Source organism: Macadamia integrifolia, chromosome 3 (genome assembly GCF_013358625.1).
Source record: "Macadamia integrifolia cultivar HAES 741 chromosome 3, SCU_Mint_v3, whole genome shotgun sequence".
Lineage (NCBI taxonomy): Eukaryota > Viridiplantae > Streptophyta > Magnoliopsida > Proteales > Proteaceae > Macadamia > Macadamia integrifolia.
The window spans coordinates 24,977,675-24,998,882 of NC_056559.1; the positions used below are offsets into that span (position 1 = coordinate 24,977,675).

Below are 21,208 nucleotides of genomic sequence, written 5' to 3' on the forward strand. Positions count from 1 at the left end.
TGCTCAGAGACAAGGGGCAAAAAGATGTTGTTGCCCCTCACTAAGGGCATTGAAGATACTTGAACTTGTCCTCTCATTGGTCCAGCACCCTAGTGTTTTCAATGCCAGCAGGACAGGTTGTTTCGAATCTAATCAAGTCCTCCTATGGTGTTTGATCCACACTTAAACTCCATTTTAAAAAAAAATCAATTAAAAGAAGAGAGAGATTAAGTGGAATCTCGGTGCAGATCAGGTCTGATCCGAACCCGAACTCGGTTGTTTCACTTTTTATTTTTTAGGGGAGACACGATTTACGATGGAACGGTAGATTGTTGAATAGTTAGTGTTTTGCTGGGAACCTATTAATTTCTTTTACCTTAAACATATTTTTTAAAAAAGAAACCGGTAATTTCACGAGGGATAATCTAGAAAGCTTTTTCTCGACGCAAGTGTTCGTTTTTACATTTTCCTTCCCACCTCCCCGATTCCTCGCAGACCCTGAACCTTCGTTTCCTTTTTGTAGTTCGAACTTCGGAGGCCAATCTCTAAAATTTGGTTCTGAATTACTTAGGACCACTAAGCGGTGATCGAGATGCAGGTCAGTGTCTTTGATTTATAATACTATTCATTTCTGCATATTTTGTTCCTTTATAGAATGGAGACAGCTCCTTTTGTACATTAAATTTTCCAAATTGTTCCTTGCAATGAGGATCAATGGCTGTTTTATTGTTTAGGAAAACCTAATTTTGGACAGTTTATCAACAATTTTGATGTCTGTGATTGCTTAGCTTTCTATGGTGATGCTGGAATCTTTGTAGCTTTGCGAGGTTGATGTTGTTCAGAAATGGTTATTGAAGGAAAATTGGCAAAGGGTAAGAGAATTCATTTTCCTTTGAAGGCCTGCACCTGGAGGCCTGCTTCCCTCTTATTGATTATGGCTCAGGACAAAAGGGGTTTAAGTAGAAATTAATTTAGATTTGAAGCAAGGATAATGAATGATCAGAATAGACGGTGAACTCAATCAGAACAATATGAAACAAGGATGTTACCACATTAGAATTCACTCCATAAATGGTAATGTTGTGGGAGTGCTGCCATTTAATTTAATTTAATTCAATTTAATTCATTGGCATTTATTTCAAGATGTTATATTAGGATCTGACAGTTCGATTTTCCACAAGTCGAGAGTTCCATCATGAATTTCTTATTTTATTTTATTTATTTATTTATTTATTTATTATTATTATTATTATTTGGATGAATAAATATATATATTAACCTAAGAGAAGAAACAATATAAAAGGGAAGAGGGGGGGAGAGGCCTAAAGCCAGCCAAGGGAGGAGCCCGAACGAAATGGGGAATAAAAAACTAATGGATACAACCCCTAAGGGGGAGAGGGGGAGAGGGGGAGAGGGGGGGAGATGGAAGTTGGGAGATTCCAAAAGTCAACAATACGTCTATTTTTTGGGGAGTCTGGGACAATGCGGAGAGGCAGGGTTGCAATCTTGGAGGAGACCTCAAAAGAGATGGCTTTCCAAATCCCATCAAAGGTGCAAGAGTTAGAGGTCCATCTACGAAGGTTTTTCTCCATCCAAAGGTGGTTAATGGTTGCACAAAAGGTGAGCTTGCCGATAGTATCACAAATGGTGGAGCCGTGAAATGTCAGATCGATCCAAATCCATTCTCTATTGAGAGGGAGGAATCTTCTAGTAGAGGGCCAACAACGAGAAAGCACTTTTTTCCATATGGTGGAGGGGAAGGTATAGGAGAAAAACAGATGATCAATATCTTCTGACCCACTCTAGCAGAGACAGTAAGCGAGGGAGACTTGAATGTGGCGGCGAATGAGAAAATACTACTTAGGAAGGCAGTTGGAGAGAGCCCGCCAGGCTGTGAAGCTGTGGCGGGGGATGTGGCCTTTGAACCAGAGGACTTTGCACCAAAGGGCGGGATGGGCCTTAGTCCTAACAAAATTCCAGGCGGAGGAGAAACTGAACAGCTTGGTGTGAGAAGGGTTCCAGAGAATGGAATCCTCCCTTTCTCTATGCCTTATGGGAAGAGCAGGGAGAGAGGACCAGATGTTGTTCAGAGAGGGAAAGGGCGGGGAGCCCACCCCTCACTCAGGAGGATGGAGGAGACTGAAGCCAACCTATCTAACCTGGAGGAGGAAATAGTTCTAGGACTAAGCTGGTGGAGCAGGATCCCAGAAGGGTGCCAGGGATCCAGCCAGAGGGCCGTGGAGGTTCCGTTCCCAACGGAGTAGGAAATGGCCTCCAACGCCAACGATCTGAGGCCAAGAATGTCGCCCCAAACCTAAGATGAGTCATGACCCGGTTGAATAGTCTAAATGGAGTTGGACTTCAAGAGGTGGGAGTAGACCCAAGAGACCCATATGTTGTTTTGTTTGGAGATAATTCTCCAGATTAGCTTGAGGATGCCTGCCTCATTCATGTTTTTGATTCGCCTAAGGACAAGGCCTCCCTCGGCTATAGGATGGCAAACAGAACTCCATCTAGATGGGCGGAGGAACCTAGAGGTATCAGATCCTTTCCAAAGAAAAGAGCTGATGAGAGACTCAATGGCTTTGATGGTTGGGGGGGACAAAGATCCCAGACCAATAGAAGTACATAGATTGGAGCACCGATCTGGAGAGTTCAAGGCAACTTGCGTAGGATAGAAGCTTGTTTTTCCAAAGCTGGAGTCTTTGGCGCAAGAGGTCAAGGATTGGGGTACAGTAATGGCCCAAGAGCCTTGCAGGGATGAGAGGGAGGCCCAGGTATTTGATGGGGAGGGATCCCAGGGAGAAGCCTGATTTATCGAGAAGGCAGGCATTTAGAGCCTCGGAGATACCGGAGGTGAAAAGCCAGGATTTGAGGAGATTGATACGGAGGCCCGAGAGGCACTCGAAGAGGTGAAGGGATTCCATGATAGAGGAGATGGAAGTGGAGTCGGTTTTCGAGAAGATCATGAGGTCATCTGCAAAAGCAAGATGGGTGAGGGAGATAGGCTTTCATTTGGGGATGGGGGAGATGATGTGAAGATCTGTGGATGATTGAATAGATCTAAAGAGAACTTCCAGGCCAAGGCAGAAGAGGAAAGGCGAAAGGGGGCAAACTTGACGAATTCCAACTAATGAGTGGAAAAAACCCACCGGGAAACCATTGACAAGAACAGAGAATCGGGGGGTGGAGATGCAAACAAAGATCCATCAGACAAAATTTGGCTGGAAGGACATTTGGAGGAGGGTGTCACGGAGGAAGTCCCAACGGATGGAATCAAAAGCGTTATGAATATCAATTTTGAGGAGGGCAGCAGGGCCATGGGATTTACACTCGAAGCCGCGAACGATTTCATGGCACAAGATGATGTTATCAGCGATGCTTCTCCCCGAGATGAAAGCAGATTGATTTTGGTTGACGAGGGTATCAATGACCTTCTAGATACAAAGGGAGAGGACTTTTGCAATGAGCTTATAAATCATATTGCATAGGGAAATAGGTTTGAAGTCTTACATAGAGGAGGCCCCTTCAGACTTGGGAATGAGGCAAAGGAAGGTGCAATTAACACTGCTGATTTGGTTGGGATTGAGAAAGAAGCTTCTGATAGCTCGGATGAGATCATCCTTGATGATGCCCCAACAAGAGGTAAAGAATCCCATACTAAAATCATCAGGGCTCGGAGCTTTATTGGCCTTGTGGGAAAGGACAGCGGAGGAGATTTCCTCATCAAAAGGGATGGATTGAAGGGCGGGGAGAAGGTGATCGGGAATGAATTTATTGATCAACGAGTGATGGGTAAGAGGGTAATGGGACGGGCAAGGGGGATTAAAGAGCTCAAAGAAGTAAGAAGAGGCCTCAAATTTTATCTCATCCAGGGAACGAAGCACAACACCATTCCTGGAAGAGAGGAAGGATATGGAGTTAGCATTCGTTCAAGCCTTGACAGAACGATGGAAGAAAGCACTGTTGGAATCACCCAGTTCCAGCCACTTGATACGGGATTTTTGCTTAAGAAAACTTTCTTCCTGGGCGAGAAGAGTAGAAAGCTCTTAAGAGAGGGACTTTTCCTCATCCGCGAGGGAGGGATTGAGAGGATCAGTCTGAAGTCTTGTATGGATAGCATCCAGTCTAGACTTATAGGAGGCAGCTCTATCTGAGATATTGCCAAAGCATTGAGTGTTCCAGGTCTTAAGGTCCGCCTTGACATTTTTAAACTTTCTAGAAAAGGAGATGAGCGGAGAAGAGAAGGTATGCACCAAGATACTCCATACATCACGCACCAAGGGGAGGAAATCTTGATGAGAGGCCCAGATGTCGAAGAATTTGAAGGGCTTGGGACCGAAAGAGGTAGAGGGAAGAACCAGAAGAGAGATGGGACAGTGGTCGGAGATGTTAGGAAGATCGAAAGTGGCATTCAAGGAGGGAAAGGATCCGAGGCAGGCTCCATTCACAAGGACCAAGCTTGTCTACCACACGATCAGAGCCACCTTGACGATTGTTCTAGGTAAGCTTGGAACCAGACAATGGAGATCATTCATCCTAATGTCCTCAAGGCAATCATTAGAGGCCTCAACATAGGGAAGGTCAATGGGATCACCCCTTGCTTTTTCTTGCCCAAATCTAACGACATTAAAATCACCCGCAAGAAGTCAACAGATGAGGAAAAAGAATGGAGATTGTTCCAAAGAGGGATCCTCTCAGCTACAGGATTGAGGGTATACACAATAATGAGAAAACAATTGATGACTCCCGAGGAGTCCAAGATGGAGAGGTGGATATGCTGGGAGGAGGCGTCGGGGGAAGAGATACTGAGAAGGAGAGGGTCCCACAGGATCCAGATACGCCCATTGGGACAATGGGCATAATTGGCGAGAAAAAACCAAGAGGAGCAATGGAGGAGACAATACAGGCAGCATTGGGCTCAAGAACTCTTGTTTCCAAAAGACAACAAAGGGGGCATGGGAGGATTTGATTAAGGAGCGGATGGAAGCATGTTTAGCCAAGGAGTTTAGGCCTCGGACATTCTAGATGGACCAGGGAATCATAAGGAAGGGGTGGGAGATGGGTTCAGCAGCTCCGAAGAACTGGGGGAGGAACGCCATTGACCTGCAGAAGAAGAGCCCCTAGTATGACGATGGTATTCGCGAATGGGGGAAGGTTGGGCAGTGGTGGTCTTGGGGATTAAGGATTGGATAGAAGAGTAGCTGGTTTTAGGGTTGGTCTTAATGGTAGAGGATCTTGGATTTGGAGGAGGTCAGGGGAGGTTTCTAGTGTTAAATGGCTGGTAGACAGGGAGCAGAGGAGGTATTAGACTCAGGGATGGGGGTGATAGGAGAAGCGGTATTAGTGGCAAGGGAGGGGGAAGGAGAGAGTCTATCCGAACTAGACAGGGCATGTCCATCGTGTTCAAGCTTGCTGGATGATCTGGAATGGTCATCCGCAATGGCGAGAGGAGCTCGCGAGATTGTGCGGATCATTGCATCAAAGAGAAAGTCTCCAACAGGAGTCCGAACGGCAAGGGCAGGGGCCATGGAGTCATGATTGGCAGCAGCAATAAGGTCAACTTCAGAGGACAGGGACCCAGGAGGGGTCGTAGCGTCAACAGGGTTCCTGAGAGGAGGCGGAGGTAGCCCAGCGGGAGAGGTGGCGATAGCTTGGATATTGACTTTTTGGTCGACAAGCTGCAAAGTAGGGACATGGACAGTTGCTGATTCATCGGAAGGCATTGAGCCAGGGACGAGGCGAGCAGTTGTGTCTATATGAGCTTATCGGACGGTTGCTTAAGCAGTCACATGGTTGAGGGAAGCTTGACAGGCAGAAGCTTGAACAATTGTAGATGCTTGAGAGGAACTCAGGATAGCGGTGCGAGGGAAGCTCACAGGGCTATCGTCACTGGGGAAGGGAACATTCTGACTAGATGAACAACTGGCTGCGGTAGCAATAGGAGGCAAGGGGCAGTCGAGCGAAGGAGGAGAGGCTATCGAGTCAGGGTCAGAAGAGTTTGTCAGGGACACATGGGTCGGGTAGATGGATCATTGGATTGGTTAACAAAAGGATTGGATTGGTCCTGGGCCGTGGATGGACGATGGGCCAATAGAGAGGGAGAGTGGCCCAAAATTGAAGAATGGGCAAGAGCATGGGGGAGAGGATGTTTGGGTTGGATCTTGATTCGTAACCCATTAAGAAGATTTCCAGGGGAAGACTTAATAAGGCCCAAGAAAGTTTCAGAGGGCCCAGCCAGGGAGTGGGTGGAATAAGAGGCAGGACAAGAGATGGAGTCAGTTAAGGGTTAGTAGGTGGTGGAAGGGATTACGCAGGGAGTGGTCAGAGGGGATACCGAGGCTGGCTATTTGTCGGCAAGAAGCATGGAATCAATGTTAACCGGCAGCAAAAGGTCACACTCAGGGTTAAAAGAATTGGAACCAGATTCAAGGGACAATGTGGAAGTAGCTTCATTGGCGGATACTTCTTCACTGTCAGATGATGTGGCTTCCGATGAGCAAAGGGCAGAGAACCTGTTTGGACCGATGGTCTAAGAGTTGAGAACCACCGGATCAAGCAATGGCACGGAGTCAGTAGCCAGTATCAGCACTTCACCTGGAAGGGTCATGCAGTTGTGGTTGCATCTACGCTGGAGTTTATTTCTTTTCCTTCGACGACCAGGTTTAGCCGAGATAGTAGCTTTGCATTGGGTTTTCTCCATAGGGGGAGCTTGAGAGATGTCGGGGGTGGGAGCATAGGTTCGAGTGTGGTGGCCAAAAGATTTGCATGTAGTGCAATGTGGCGGCAGCCAATCGTATTGGATTGGTTGCACAAACGAGAATCCATTTTCTTCTACAATGGTGATTGAGGAAGGCGACGGTTCATCGGCCAGGATGTCAACACATATTTGAGCAAAACCAAGTCTATCCATTAGCTTGGTACGGTGATCGGAGAAGAGAGGCTTTCCGATTATTGATCCCACAATACTGAGACCCTTTTTGCCCCAATAATGAAGGGGTAAGTTGGGGGAGAGAGATCCAACTAGGTGCTGATTTGAAATCAATTTTACTGAGATTGGAGAAGGGATCCCATTTGCGAAGGAAAATAGCTTTACTCCCACCATACCAGGGACCCTCTTCAAGGGCATAAACCATGTCAGAATTGTGAGTGAATTTGAAGATGAAATTTCCATTGTTAAGCATGAACGATTGCATCTGACCGAGGAGCCGCCATTACTTTGAGAGAGATGCTTGGACGATACTAAATGGAGGCCTGCTGCACATGAAAGGACCCACAACACATAGCTGCCACTTGGAGATATCTAGTTCCAAGAGGCCTAAGGGACAAAACCCCACCTTCTGATCTTCGATAATGGAGGGAGGAATAAAAACCAGAGGTAGGCCGACTCTATAGCTGGGGGAGGAGGATAGGCTACAGGATCAGGTTTTGGTAAGGGTGGAAGGAGGATCATGGGGAGGAGGAGGGGACGGGGGAGAGAGGAAGGAGAAGGCTGGTCAGAAGGTGGCACGGTGGAGGAGGCGGTGACAATGGCTACAGGGAGGGTAGAGGGGAGGGGAGGAAGGAGGACCGGCAACAGGTGTAATGCCCCTGGCATTTCATTTAAATTTATTTCTTTTATCTCTTGAATGTTTCCTTATCCTGCATTTATACCCTATAGCATTCATGTATATATTATCTTTGCTATATATATATACATGAATGTATGTATGTTTGTAATTTTTTTTCTTTTGCTAAAGGTACCAAATTGTATCTTTACTATATCCTATGTATGTATGTAATGTATGATTATATATGTATATATATATATATATATATTTTTTTTTATTATTGGTTTGATAATTAGCCAATTAATCATGTGATAATTATCCCTAGATATTATCGTCATCCTAGTAATAGGATTACCTATCTTATTTGATTGGAGACAAATTGATGACTTGTTTAGGTAAGTATGTAAGTGATTGGAACGGGATAATTTGATTGGAGACAAATTGATGAATTGTTTAAGTATGTGAGTGATTGGGAAGGAGACATTAGATTGGAGGCAAATTGGTGAGTTGTTTAGGTAAGTAGGTGAGTGATTGGGAAGAGGATAAGGTCATGACTCATAGGATGAATTTAGGATATTTTTTAAGGGTGATGATTTGATCATCCAAAACTCTCATCAATCCTATCCCTTGATTTACACCTCTAATTAGGGAAGGTTATAAGTTGATTAGTATTCTTTCTTTAAAACTTAGCTAGTCATTATCAATCATTATTTTTACTATTTTGAAAGGAGAAGAGAAGAGAAGAAGAGACAAAAGAGACAAGAAAAGAGAGGAAGAGACAAGAGAGAAAAAAAGAAAAGGAGAAAAATGACTAGCTACAACTTTCTTACAACCTATATCCATTGGAAAAGAAGAGGAAGAGTAGAAGGAAAAGAAGACCCTATAACCTAGGCTGCATCCACCATCGGTTTACCCTCCTAAGAAGAGCTCGAAGACCTTTATTTATGGGGTAAATCTACTAGCTACATTGTCAACCAGTGAGTAGAACCATCATACTCTCTCTACATGTGTTTTCTTTTTTTACCTTTCTAAATCTCAAAGAAATGCTTAGGACTCTGCAACCTTGTAGTTGCCATATTGCATGTATTTTTCCTACTCTTTATATTTGCATGATAATATATTTTTGGTGTACCTATGTATGTTGATATTTTCTTTTAAGACTTTGTTGATATATATATATATATATATTGCATACTATATTATATATATTAATTTTGGGGGGCTGATTGGTACTCACTCTTGATCTATACTATGCTATTTTGAATTTGATTTTAAGGGGTTGTTGATTGTTATTATTGATGGATGCTATGATATATAAATATTACATATTAGATACTGTTTTAATGATGATTTTAGGGGTTGTTAGTCCTATTAATCAATCACTTTTATTCCATTCTAATTGATCCATGTTAGGCACTGTTTTAGTGATGATTTTAAGGGATGTTAGAACTACTAATCAATGATTTCCATTCCATTCTACTTGATCCATGTTAAGTATTGTTTTAGTAATGATTTTAGGGCATGTTAGCACTATGAGTTAATTAAATCCATTTCTTCCTAAATGTTCCATGTTATGTATTGTTCCTATTAATGGTTTAAGGGCTGTTAATGTTCCTATTTGAATCAAATATATATATACATCACCTTGATTTTGATGATTAGGGATTGGTTAGTGTTCCACTTAGTAAATTTTGCCCTACTCTAATCTATGATTTGTAGCGGCTGTTTTGGTACATTCACTTGATTAAATTGATCCCATTTCAGCTTTATGATGATCGGGCTGATTTTTTGTTCCTTGTCAATTTAATTAGACATTATTTTGATTTCATGATTTTAGGGATTAAATTAGGTTTTTGACTTGATTAAATCTATCTTATCATAAACTAGCTATTTAGAGGATGATTTAGCATTTTTTATTGTCTTGGTTCATTCTTTTGTGAGTGTATGAATTAAAGGCTGCTTACATAATCATGTGTAGTATTGGATGCGTAAGAACTGATTTCGTTATTTTCCTATTACTTTATATGTTAGTATAATGCTTTTTAAATACTCTAATTTATGATATGTGTGTATGGGATGAAGCATATATTTTTTTTTTTAATTATGAATGGGAAATGAATTTCTTAGTTCTTAAAATTATGTGTTATTGCATGTGGTAAAATGTGCACTTGATTATATGCTCCATCACATGTGCATTTAAATGATAGAAGTAATGAATGAGACCTATAACATTTGGCACTTGGGATTTTGGCGCCAAGGAGGGATGTAGATTGTACGGACCATGGGTTCAAGTGTTGGCCACAGAATGTGTGGGACATTCCATGGATTCAGCCCACAGAGCGTGTGGTGCAAGTTATATCTCCTACCCTTGGAGTCACCCCTTTTTGTTTAATGACCTACTTGGATGTCAAGATATGCATTGGCCACAGAGCATGTGAGATGACGTATGTACAAGCCACAGAGCGTGTGGAGCATCTAAGGGAATTATGTGTAACGTTCGGGTACTTAGGTGTCAAGATACGCATTGGCCACAGAACGTGTGGGATGACGTATAAACAAGCCACATAACGTGTGGGGCATCTAAGGGAGCTTGGCTTTTAATTGTCACTTGGGTGTCAAGATATACATTGGCCATAGAGCGTGTGGGGCACCTGGGGGACAAAGTAAATGAATTAATTAAATGGACATCACTGAGAATAACTGGACCTTGTAAACTGCCATAAATGCTGCATTTTTATTTTAATATATTATTGTATGTGTTATTGCATTGTGCCGATGTTTTTAAACTTGTGGATATTGCATGTGGTTTTACTTGCTGAGTTTCTTCCCAGAAACTTACCCAAGTCATTCCCCAGATGGAGAGCATTCTAACATGCTGATTAGTGGGGACAATTAAGAGATTGATGGGGACGTGCAAAACATTTACTATTTTAGTTAATGCTAGATTTTATTATTTGTCTTAGAGATTTAAATTATGGATGTAATAATTCTCTTAAAGGATTTAATTGGTTATGGACGATATTAAATACTTTTATGATTTTTAATTATTAATTTGAAAACTTCCGCTGTTATTATTCTAAGGTTTGTGTTTAACATAAATTTAAACTTTCTTATTATTTATCACTTATTTGATTCATGGTTCAACCCTAAGAGACATGATCCTTGGACCGTTAACCTCCATATTTCCTTTACGGAGTGTGGGGCGTTACAGCCAGAGCCGCCGAAAAGGTGGAAGACATGAGGGGATAGGAACGAGAGAGACAAGGTGACTAGGAAAATTTCTGCTTGGCGTTATTGATCTTCATGAATATGTGTTGATGATTTTTTTTTTTTCCCCACTGGTTAGTTAGTGGTTTCTGGGAGGGATCTTTTAGCCACTGAAGTTGAGCCATCTGAGCTGTGTGAACTGAATGTGGCTGGTGTCTTGTTTATGAAATTTATGGATCAAGGCAGGAACCTTTATAGGTTTGTCAGAATCAGTCGTGGTCTTACAAACTTTACCAATAATTCAAACATGGGTTTGATTCACACTCTATATTATGAGAAATATTTACCATCCAAAAAGTGGGAATACGGAGTGTCGGAATACCTTTCATGTGTGTAGAATGGATGGACGGGTGCTTCAAAGGTGGTAAGAACATTGCAAGAAACTCCTGTTTGTTTCATCATGAGGTTGAAGTATGTAGTTCCTTTTCTTTGAGTCTGAGAGGAGGTGCTCTGTGACTGCTACTGAATGGTCAAGGGAGGGTGAAAGAGTTTATTACAGTTCCAAAAGCTAGAAAAAACTTTTGATTTGCTGTATATTGTGCTCATGCTTAGAAAGTATATTTTACCATTCCACAACCTTTTGCTTTCTTCTTCTGGCCTGTTAGTTTATAGAATCACACTCCATTGGAACAAGTTGGAGGTGAGTTATCAAATTGAAGGAGATAATCCGTCAAATTATCTACATGAAAGTTACTTGATTCTTTGGTCAATGAATTGAATGGATTAGAGCAATCGGTTGTGATCCTTCGGTGTTTTTCTTTCTTCACAGTTCTATCATGCAATAGCTGCGCTTAATGTTGTGGACCAAATTCTCATTCGGTACTCCATAACTATCTAGTTTATGTCCTGGTGTCCAGAAGGATAATATCTTGTTTGGGGTGGGGAGTGTAATCGCTAGTGCATCAAATAATTAAGGAGACTGGAAAATCTCAGGGAAATTAGGCATTGATTCTGATTGAACCGAAGAACAGCCAAGATTCTAAGCCAAATCCCTTGGCATTTCTTGTATTTTATTTAGTACCATGTAGTCATTTATTTATGTGAACTTCATCTTAGTGCCAGAATAAGGATATTTTGTAGTTCATTCTATTATGTTCTATAGATTCCTCTGGAATAATTGAAAATTTGCAATTCAGTTGCGTAACCATTTTACTAGAACCTTCTCAGTTTGGTTGACCATCAGTTATTTTTCACGTACAGGCATCAAGGGCCAGGCTTTTTAAAGAATACAAGGAGGTGCAGCGAGAGAAAGCAGTTGATTCTGATATTCAGCTAGTATGTGATGATTCCAACATATTCAAATGGACAGCTCTTATCAAGGTATACTCTGTTGTTATAAAGTGGAAATATAGTTATTGTATTTTGATGTACTTAACTTTTGTCTCCTTATTTAGGGGCCATCAGAAACACCTTATGAGGGTGGTGTCTTTCAGCTTGCATTTGCCGTTCCTGAGCAATACCCTTTGCAACCCCCTCAAGTGCGTTTTTTGACAAAAATATTTCATCCAAATGTTCATTTTAAGGTACATCCTTTTTCTTTGTCCTTGTTTTCTTTAGGGCTATGTTAGATGGATCTTAGGCATTGAAATGGAAGGACGCTTTCATAGGTGAGAGTACAGTGTTTGAAAAGTTACAGAAACTTTAGATATCATTTTATGAAATCGAAACAAGTCTCTGAATCCCTAATAAAGAAATCATGACATTTTTGTTCAATTTTGTTCAAGAATGAAACTGGTTAATCTTGTCTAGTTGCTCTGGTATTTCCTATTTGAACTCTACGACCATCAACTATATCTGTTACCTGATGTATGTGCCTGTTCCTTTGGCTTTGTTTCCCCTTTTTATCTGCAGACTGGAGAGATTTGCCTTGATATCTTAAAGAATGCTTGGAGCCCTGCTTGGACACTCCAATCTGTTTGTCGAGCGATAATTGCTTTGATGGCCCATCCAGAACCTGATAGCCCACTCAACTGTGATTCAGGTAAAATTTGTCCTTACCAGTTGAATCTTGGAGTTGATCGGGAAGTGCCCATGGCATCAAACCATGCAACTTTATTTGCTTCTTGGCTATAATTTGATGCTGTTGTTGGATCTTCCCTTCACCATCACTAGTCATGATAACTTGTTGATTTGTTGCCACCTTGCACCCTTCCTCCCTCACTTTTCATCTATTTTTATGTTTTGAAAGAAAGTACAAACAGTTTATCATGGTAGGCAAAAAATGATTTTTCTCCTAGGGAAACTGATTATTTTGCTGATCGGTTTCCACTTTTCAGAAATAGAACCAATAATAAATAAATAAACTTGCAACTTCATTCAACTGCTCAGTCTCCTTTTGGGTTGTCTAATTTGTGTCAGAAAATAGAGAAATCTTCTCTTTCTTAATCCCACTGACATAAAATTGATTTTAAGTTGATGTAGGAAGGCAGCATTTAGAGAGAACATTGACTGTCATATTCCAACTATTCATGCTGCCACTGACCAATAGTTTCTCCTCATTGAGGAAAAACTGTATAGTCTATATCCTTATTGATGCAATAATGACAGAGGGTGGTCATGGTTGAATGAATAGAGCATATGCCTTGAGTGTTAAAGACATTCACCTTACCACTGATGCAGAGGCATTTGGAGCCAACAAAAGGTGCATGCCTCAGCGAGGTTGTGCTATGCACAGGATAACGAGGCAACAAGGCTGTGATTTTAACTGCTTTGCTTCTCTAGCGCACATCTCTGTGTCGCTCGCTAGCATTGCATAGACCACATTACCAATGTGATCTAGAGTGACTCGGATATCTGCCAAACTTTTCTATATGTCAGACTCACAGGAAGTAAATCATTTGTGACATTTGAAGGTGCTTGCTGTTGATGTTCAACTCTTATTATGCTAATGGGATTGATGCTGTTGCAGAGGCCTGGCTTGATAAGCACCATGTATTTTGTAAACTAAAATTAATTATAATTAGGGTATTTAGTGGCTGTTGATAGGTATTGGAGTCTGGTCTTAGTGTTGGAATAGATGACTACATAGAGCTAGCAGTAGACTTGGGTCCAAATTGAGTTTGATATTTGTTTTTAGTTTCTGAGTTTTGATAGGGAGTTCATGTCAGAGTTGGATTTGATTTGTTAAAGCTATATATATATATATATATATTAAGCAGGAGAGAGAATGCATAGATACCTGTCGACAGCCACTATATATATTTGGTTCCTGTCGATAGGTATTGGAGTCTAGTCTTAGTGTTGGAATAGATGACTACATAGCGCTAGCAGTAGACTTGGGTCCAAATTGAGTTTGATATTTGTTTTTAGTTTCTGAGTTTTGATAGGGAGTTCATGTCAGATTTGGATTTGATTTTTTTTAAAGCTATATATATATTAAGCAGTACAGAGAATGCTACCTGTTCATGTGTCCCTTGTGCCAGCACCCAACATGGGGGATGATGGGAATGGTAATTTAATGGTAATTTCACTGCCCGTGTCTGGGTGCAGGAGCGCATAACCGGGTAGCTTTCCTTTCTCCATATTAAGCACTCCTGCAATCAACTGCCAATTTGATATTAAAGGGCTTACCCAGTGCGCGAGGCTCCTGCCACTGCATCTCGGGAGGGTTGTAATGTATGTAGCCTTACCCCTGCTTCTCAGAGAAGCTGTTTCCTGACTCGAGCCCACGACCACTTGGTTGTAATGTAGTAACCTTACCATTGCACCGAAGTCTGCCCTCGGATGCCAGTTTGATTTAATAGAATAAATTTGAGTTTCATATGCTGCTGAGCGGTTGGTCGTGTAACTGGTTCTCTCTTTCCTCTTGGCTATCTGAGTCTTCCTATCAGGTGTGCTCTCTCCTAACTCCTCCTTTGATTTTCCTTATCTCGCAGCTCTTTTATTTCTTCTCTGTCATCTCTATTCCTCTACTTTATCACCTGACTGATACCCTGTTCTGACCATTTTTCACCCATATTCCTTATGTCACATCTCTCTCGATGCAGCTTAGTTTCCTCTCAAATATGATAGCCAAGGTTCTGCTGTTAAGATCTGTTGATTTATTGTTTCAGACCTGAGGTTGATCTTCTATATATAGCAATTTGCAGGTTCAAAACTATGCTTGTTTGTGGGAATTCTCTGCAACAGAACTATTGCACATTTAAAGTTCCTTTAAAATATTATTTTCCTGGTTTAGACTATTCTACAGACCTGGGAAACTCCATTGACCAAGCTAAAGCTTGGTTTTTTTGGGTTCTAAAGAGTTACAATTCAAATCATTATGTCCCTGTTTTACCACGTACTTGTATTCTTGATGTCTGAAACCTCAAATTTTGTTTACTCGTAAGTACAATGCTTAGGGACTGTTTGCTAATTACCAGAAAAGGCTGGTTTTCTTTAACTCCTTTAACAGTCCAGACTTATACCAAATTCTGAGATTTTCTTCATTCTCTTAAGTCTGATCGAGGCCTAATTGTGGTTGTGAACATCTAGATTCCATTCTAGACTCTGAACCACACCAGGGATACTTTTTTTATTAGCATACTGATAATATACTTAAAACTTTTTTGCAGGGAATCTTTTGCGTTCTGGTGATCTCAGGGGATTCCAGTCTATGGCAAGGATGTATACCAGGCTTGCAGCGATGCCCAAAAAAGGGTAATAAGTGAGATGCAATATTCTCTTGCCATGAGTTCTGTCAGTACGAGTCCAGGTGAACATTTCTGATGTATCCTTTACTGGATTTGGATATTTTCTGTTTATTACTCTCAACAAAAGTTGCATTTTCAATTTTTCATCTTGGACCTGTATTATGATTCTGCAATAAGAAAAATGTATGGTTAACTTGTTTGAAATGTAAAAAAGATATTGTTCTATGATGCTGATTGAGGAGAAGAGAAACTGTTAGATGGACAATTAATAACAGTGTTTGGAATCAAATTCAAGCTTTGATTTATTGATGCTCAAATTCAGGAAGCTACTTAGAAAGCGAAATTGTCTTAATTTTCATGCTAAAATAGCCAAAAGTTAATACAAATAAAAAATATAGCTTAAATAATTGGTCCTTTTAAATTTCATCATCTTCGTACTAGTTGTCCTCATCCAATTCATTGCCTTCTCCCATTGGCCTTTTTAAGCAAGGGATTTTCCAATCTGTCATAAGCTTTGGCCATGTCAAGTTTTATAGCCACATATGTCAGTTTTCCATTTTATGTTTTAGAAAATGAAAAATCTCATGGGCAATCACAATATTATTAGAGATTTGTCGCTCAAGAAGGAAAGCAGCCTAAATGGGGGAAATTAAAGAGGTAAGATGGCCTTTTAAGTCTGTTGGCCAAAATTTGGGCAATAATCTTGTACAAAATGTTGCAAATACTAATAGGGCAAAAACCATCAATTCTATAGGTGTCCTTCCTTGGGGTTGAGACAAATGAAAGTGTGATTTACTCCAAAAGGAAGAGTGTAATTAGTGGAAAAATTCACTGACAAAGCAACAAACATACCTTATGGGATTTTCTTGTTGACACCCTTTAAGGTGTCAAATTTGTTAACATTATTAATTTTTTTTCCCTTTTTAACACAATATTTTATAGAGATGTCATTTAAATATTCCTAGTAAGTAATGTTAGTAGTGATTTTTTAAGAACATTTTGGGCTTTTATGTCATATTTATGAGATTGCCATGAAGATGGCTTAGCAATAGCTACACCATCATAAGGTTCATAAAATCATAAATAATTGGAATTTGCTTCATGCATTGCAACTAATGCATTGGAAATATATGCTATTACCACTGCTAGGAAGTGGCTATTTTCTTGTACATAAGTTGGAGCGAGATAAAGATTGTAAACATCCATGCAAGGTTAATCTCTATGTCCTACAAGCATGGAATTCTTTGATGTGATGTATCTAGTCTTATTGATAATGTCATAGACCATTGCAAGTTGCAACTTTAGCCTATGACAACACTGAAAATTAGCGTGGATTAATTTCAGTATAAAGTTTCTAGGGTATCATAATTTTTTTTTCTCTGTTATGTTAGATAACCAATTTCCTCTCCCAATGTTGAATGGAGGGAATTATTTTGACTAGAAGGAAAAAGCTCTTCCAACCTTAGGGAGTATAGATTTTTTTTTAATTTGGCACTTTGAGCTCCAACGGAATCAAGTACACCAACAAAAAGGGTTCATTATGAAACTTGGGAATGGTTTAAGTGATTGAGTCTTATGCTCATCAAGGCTAATATTAACAATAGCATTAGGGGATTAATAATTGATTGTACCAAAGTGAATGATACATGAGCGTTATTAATGTCTAATTTGTGAGCTCCAAAAAGACCTCAGCCCGCACCCTACTAGAAAAAATTTGCTCCTTGAAGGACAATGGTAACTGTTGTTGCACGATTCCGTATGACGCAAATATGCACAACACATATCAGAAACTGGCCCGGAGGGAGCTCCGGGAGAAGGCTCCGATGCCAAATGTCAGGTCCCAATCTTAGTAACCTTGCGTAGGGTATTTAGCGGATTGAGAGTCTTACTTGTAAATTCAGCTAAGGGTTCCTTATATAGGCAGTGTGAGTCCTCATTGGTTGAGGGTCATTCTTGTGCTGTCATGGATGGGTGTCCTATTGGAGGTTTGTCCTTCTTCATTAATATAGATGTAAAAACAAAATTCCTAAATTGCGACCTTATAGAGGTGTATATGGATCAACTTGAAGGTTTTTCATCGAATAAAGCAGATCATTTGGTCAGTAAGCTTAAAATATCTATACATAGATTAAAATAAGTTTCTCGACAATGGTACTTGAAATTTGATAATATAATTACTTCTTTCGATTTTGTGGAGAATCGTGTTGATCAATGCATCTATATCAAGACCAACAGAAGTGGTTTCATTATTCTTATTTTATGTATGGATGGTATTCAGTTAGAAACAGTGATACGAGATGAAACGGTTTCGTGAAACTTAACTTTGATATGAAGGATATAGGTGAAGCCTTCTATGTTTTGGGCATAAAGATTCACCAAGTCATGCCAAACAAAACCTTAAGGTTGTCCCATAAAGGATATGTTGACAAATATCTAAAATGTTTCAAGATGAACCATTATTCGTCATGTGTAGCACTAGTAGTTAAAAGTGACAAACGTAGTCTGGAATAATGTTTGATGAATGACTTAGAGAGGCAAAAAATGAAGAACATCCCATATACGTATGTTTTTGCTAGTTTAATGTATGCTCCGGTCTGCACAAGACCTGATATTGCCTTCATAGTGAGGGGCTTAGGAAATTCCAAAATTATCCTAGTATGACGCATTGGACAATAACGAAGGAAGTGTTGAGATATCTTTAAGGCACTAAGAATCACAAGCTCAACTTATAAGCATTTTGATAATTTGGAGACAGGAGGAAGTCTATCCTAAATTATGTTATTCTGCTCATTGAAGGCATAATATCTCGAAGGAGTGTAAAGCAACAGAAACTACGTGCACTGTCGAAGCAGAAGTTGTGACATGATATTAGACTATCTCAAATGCATCATGGTTAAGGTGTTTTGTTACAGATCACGAAGTTGTTTTTTTCTAATGAAAAGTCGATAAAAATTTACTATGACAATATTGCGACATAGTTTGCTTCTCTACGAATAATTTCTCTTCGACTCGTCGTGAATATATTGAGATAAAGTATTTTGTTGTTAAGAAGATGTTTGGGATCATCAAGTAATAATAGAACATGTTGGCATTAATAAAATGATTGTTGATCCTTTCACCAAAGGGTTTCCACTTATTGTATTTGTGGATCGCATGGGTCGTTTGAGCTTTAATATATAGATCATTATGTGATTGATATTTTATAAAAGACAATGTAATACGCAATAAATGATTTTTGAATTTAATTATTCTATCATTCTCGTTTTTATACACATATAGCTTTAAATGATAGACGTCTATAATGGACATAAGGCAATAAAGTTTGGATCAAGAATTGACTATGGCATTGATTTTATAAAGTTAAGCCTGCCTCATTAAAGTTCATTTAAAAGGGAATGATTCATCATAATACATAGAAGGGAGAGCTTTATATATTGGACATGTGCCACCATGATTCATGGGCTAGATTTTTCCGTTTTGAATATAAAATAATCTATAAGGATTGAGCCTACTTAGATGTTATAGTTGCGATTCAAGATACATTTTTCCATGTGGCAATATAAGTCAATTAGGAGGATCTTAGCTGACGTGGCCCAAATTTCTACGTTAGCCCATACACACTTTGAGTCATTACTATATGAATCATTAAGGATTCTAATATACGTGACAAGTGACAGTTGTTTTAGCTGTTAAAACTATCTCCACTTCCTTAATGGTAGGAAAGCATTTAATAGTGGTTATCATAATTGATAATAGGGATCTTTGGCTTTGCGTATAGCAGTAGCAAATTTCCATCTGGCATTGCATCTGAAAGAACTGCAAAAGCCAGAAACTCTTGTTAGAAGTAAAACAACAACGAATTTAAGAGATGGTGTGTAAATAAATAAATAAATAAAAATAGCAACCCAGTGCACGAGGCTCTTGCTACTGCAAGATCTGAGATAGTGTGTAAACAAACTGTGTTAAACTGTTTTCAATGGGGGGAGTTTGGTCCCTACGTCCAGATACATGGGGAGGTGGAATGATCAACCTACCCCCCATGAAAAGAAAAATAACTCTCCTGCAAATGCTTCCTCGTACGCTCCCATTGCACCCTTGTGTACGTAGAAACCTCATTCCCGCATAGGAACAGAACTTTCCCATAAATTATGTAAGAAAAAAGCCAAATAATGTGTGGAAAAAAGAGAAAGCTTGTTGGACAGCATGCCAGGGATGTTAGGTCCTAATGAAGGTAAGTATATGTACTTTATTTTATTTTGGATTATCTCCTTTTATGGCTTAGAATCACATTAAGATACCAGAGAGAGAGAGAGAGAGAGAGAGAGAGAGAGAGAGAGAGAGAGAGAGAGAGAGAGAGAGAGAGAGAGAGTTTAAAAAGCACATTTCAGTATGGATAATTGGATGTAAAAAAACATGTTCTTGGGAAATTATAAGTCTTCTGTGAGTATCAAAATAGTTATTAGTCAACATTAATTGAACAAAAATTTCATCACGTGTGCTTGCAATAAAAAGTGAAAGTAAGTGTTTAGTGAAAGATGCTACCAAAAAAAAAAAATATGTTTACTGAAAGAGATGTCGACATTCTAGAGACTCATTAGTAGAAGAGAAGATAAGCCATGAATCATGATGCTCATGTGAGTTAAGAAAACTAAACAAAACAGAAACTGTGAATATCAAGCTTAAATGGTTTTGAGTAGACATGATGAAATCTTTTTAGCCTTTAGCATGACACATTTGAAAACCTTAATTTTAACTTTCTTCACTCATCTCCTCTGTTTTCATGTTAATATACTTATTATTGTTGTTATCATTTATCACAAAGCAATTAGTAAGAATATCAAGCTTTAATGATTTTAATCAGACATGATGAAATCTTTTTAGCCTTTGGCATGACATGTTAGTGTTAAACATTCTAACTGCAACTTTCTTTCACTCCTCTTTGTTTTTATGTTAATAGATTTATTATTTTCATTATCATTGTTATTATTATTATTTAGTTACAACATTGAATTGATATGTGCTTGTTTAATATGTCCTGACAAATGAAACAGTAAACAAATTAATATAAACTATACACGAAGAGTTATAACAAATAAAATATGTTACAATAATTTAAAAGGATATTCTTATTAACACTTTTTAAGGTGTCAAATAATTTATAATTTTATCTTTTTATCCTTTTAATCTAGTATAATTTTTTATAACATGGGGTATCCGAGCACATTGGCCCGACTAATGAATCCCCCTGGCTACAGGGTGGCCAACGCTCTGAGTACAACAATCAACCTCCATCACAACGACCAGCTGGATTGTGACTGAGTGATGGCTGGCCAAAGGTGAGGGCATTGGGATTTGAACTTAGGATGTCCGAGTTTACGGCTCACCCTAGGTTGTGACCACTGAGTCAACTCCTAGGATTAATATAATACGTTTTTTTTCGATGAAGGTAAATCATGTCTTTTCACATGTGTACTCAAAACATACAATGATAATTTTTTATAAAGTTCTGCAAAAAGAGTTTATGATAAAGGATTTTCTTTTTGACACCACTGAAGGTGTCAAATAATTTATAACATTATTTTTTTGTCTTTTTAATACTCAGGTTGGACAGTAAGGGTCGGAGAAGGGCAGTCACTCATTCTCAAAACTAGTATTCTTAAGATCAAAGAGTCGGGTAGAAAAGGGGGGAAAGCTCTCTGTTCCTGGTTCTCTTGTAGTTGGATTCTTCGGAACCACAAGAATCCTTAGAATGTGATTACAACTTTAACACAATTTTTTTCT

General features: G+C 39.4%; 1 protein-coding gene across 1 annotated transcript; it reads left to right on the forward strand.

Annotated features, from left to right (window-relative positions):
• Nucleotides 1–407: 407 nt before the first annotated feature.
• LOC122072925 (protein PEROXIN-4) lies at nt 408–15,744 on the forward strand. Its single transcript, XM_042637364.1, has 5 exons — nt 408–577; nt 11,997–12,116; nt 12,191–12,319; nt 12,648–12,777; nt 15,350–15,744. The coding sequence occupies exons 1-5, from the start codon at nt 572–574 to the stop codon at nt 15,436–15,438; spliced, it is 474 nt and encodes a 157-aa protein (XP_042493298.1). The 5' UTR covers nt 408–571; the 3' UTR covers nt 15,439–15,744.
• Nucleotides 15,745–21,208: the final 5,464 nt, after the last annotated feature.

Excerpts from the sequence above, each read along its gene's own strand:
- LOC122072925 (XM_042637364.1), top strand. Across the intron at positions 12,117-12,190 it reads AATGGACAGCTCTTATCAAG|GGGCCATCAGAAACACCTTA; the intron begins GTATACTCTGTT and ends CTCCTTATTTAG. Across the intron at positions 12,778-15,349 it reads CCCACTCAACTGTGATTCAG|GGAATCTTTTGCGTTCTGGT; the intron begins GTAAAATTTGTC and ends ACTTTTTTGCAG.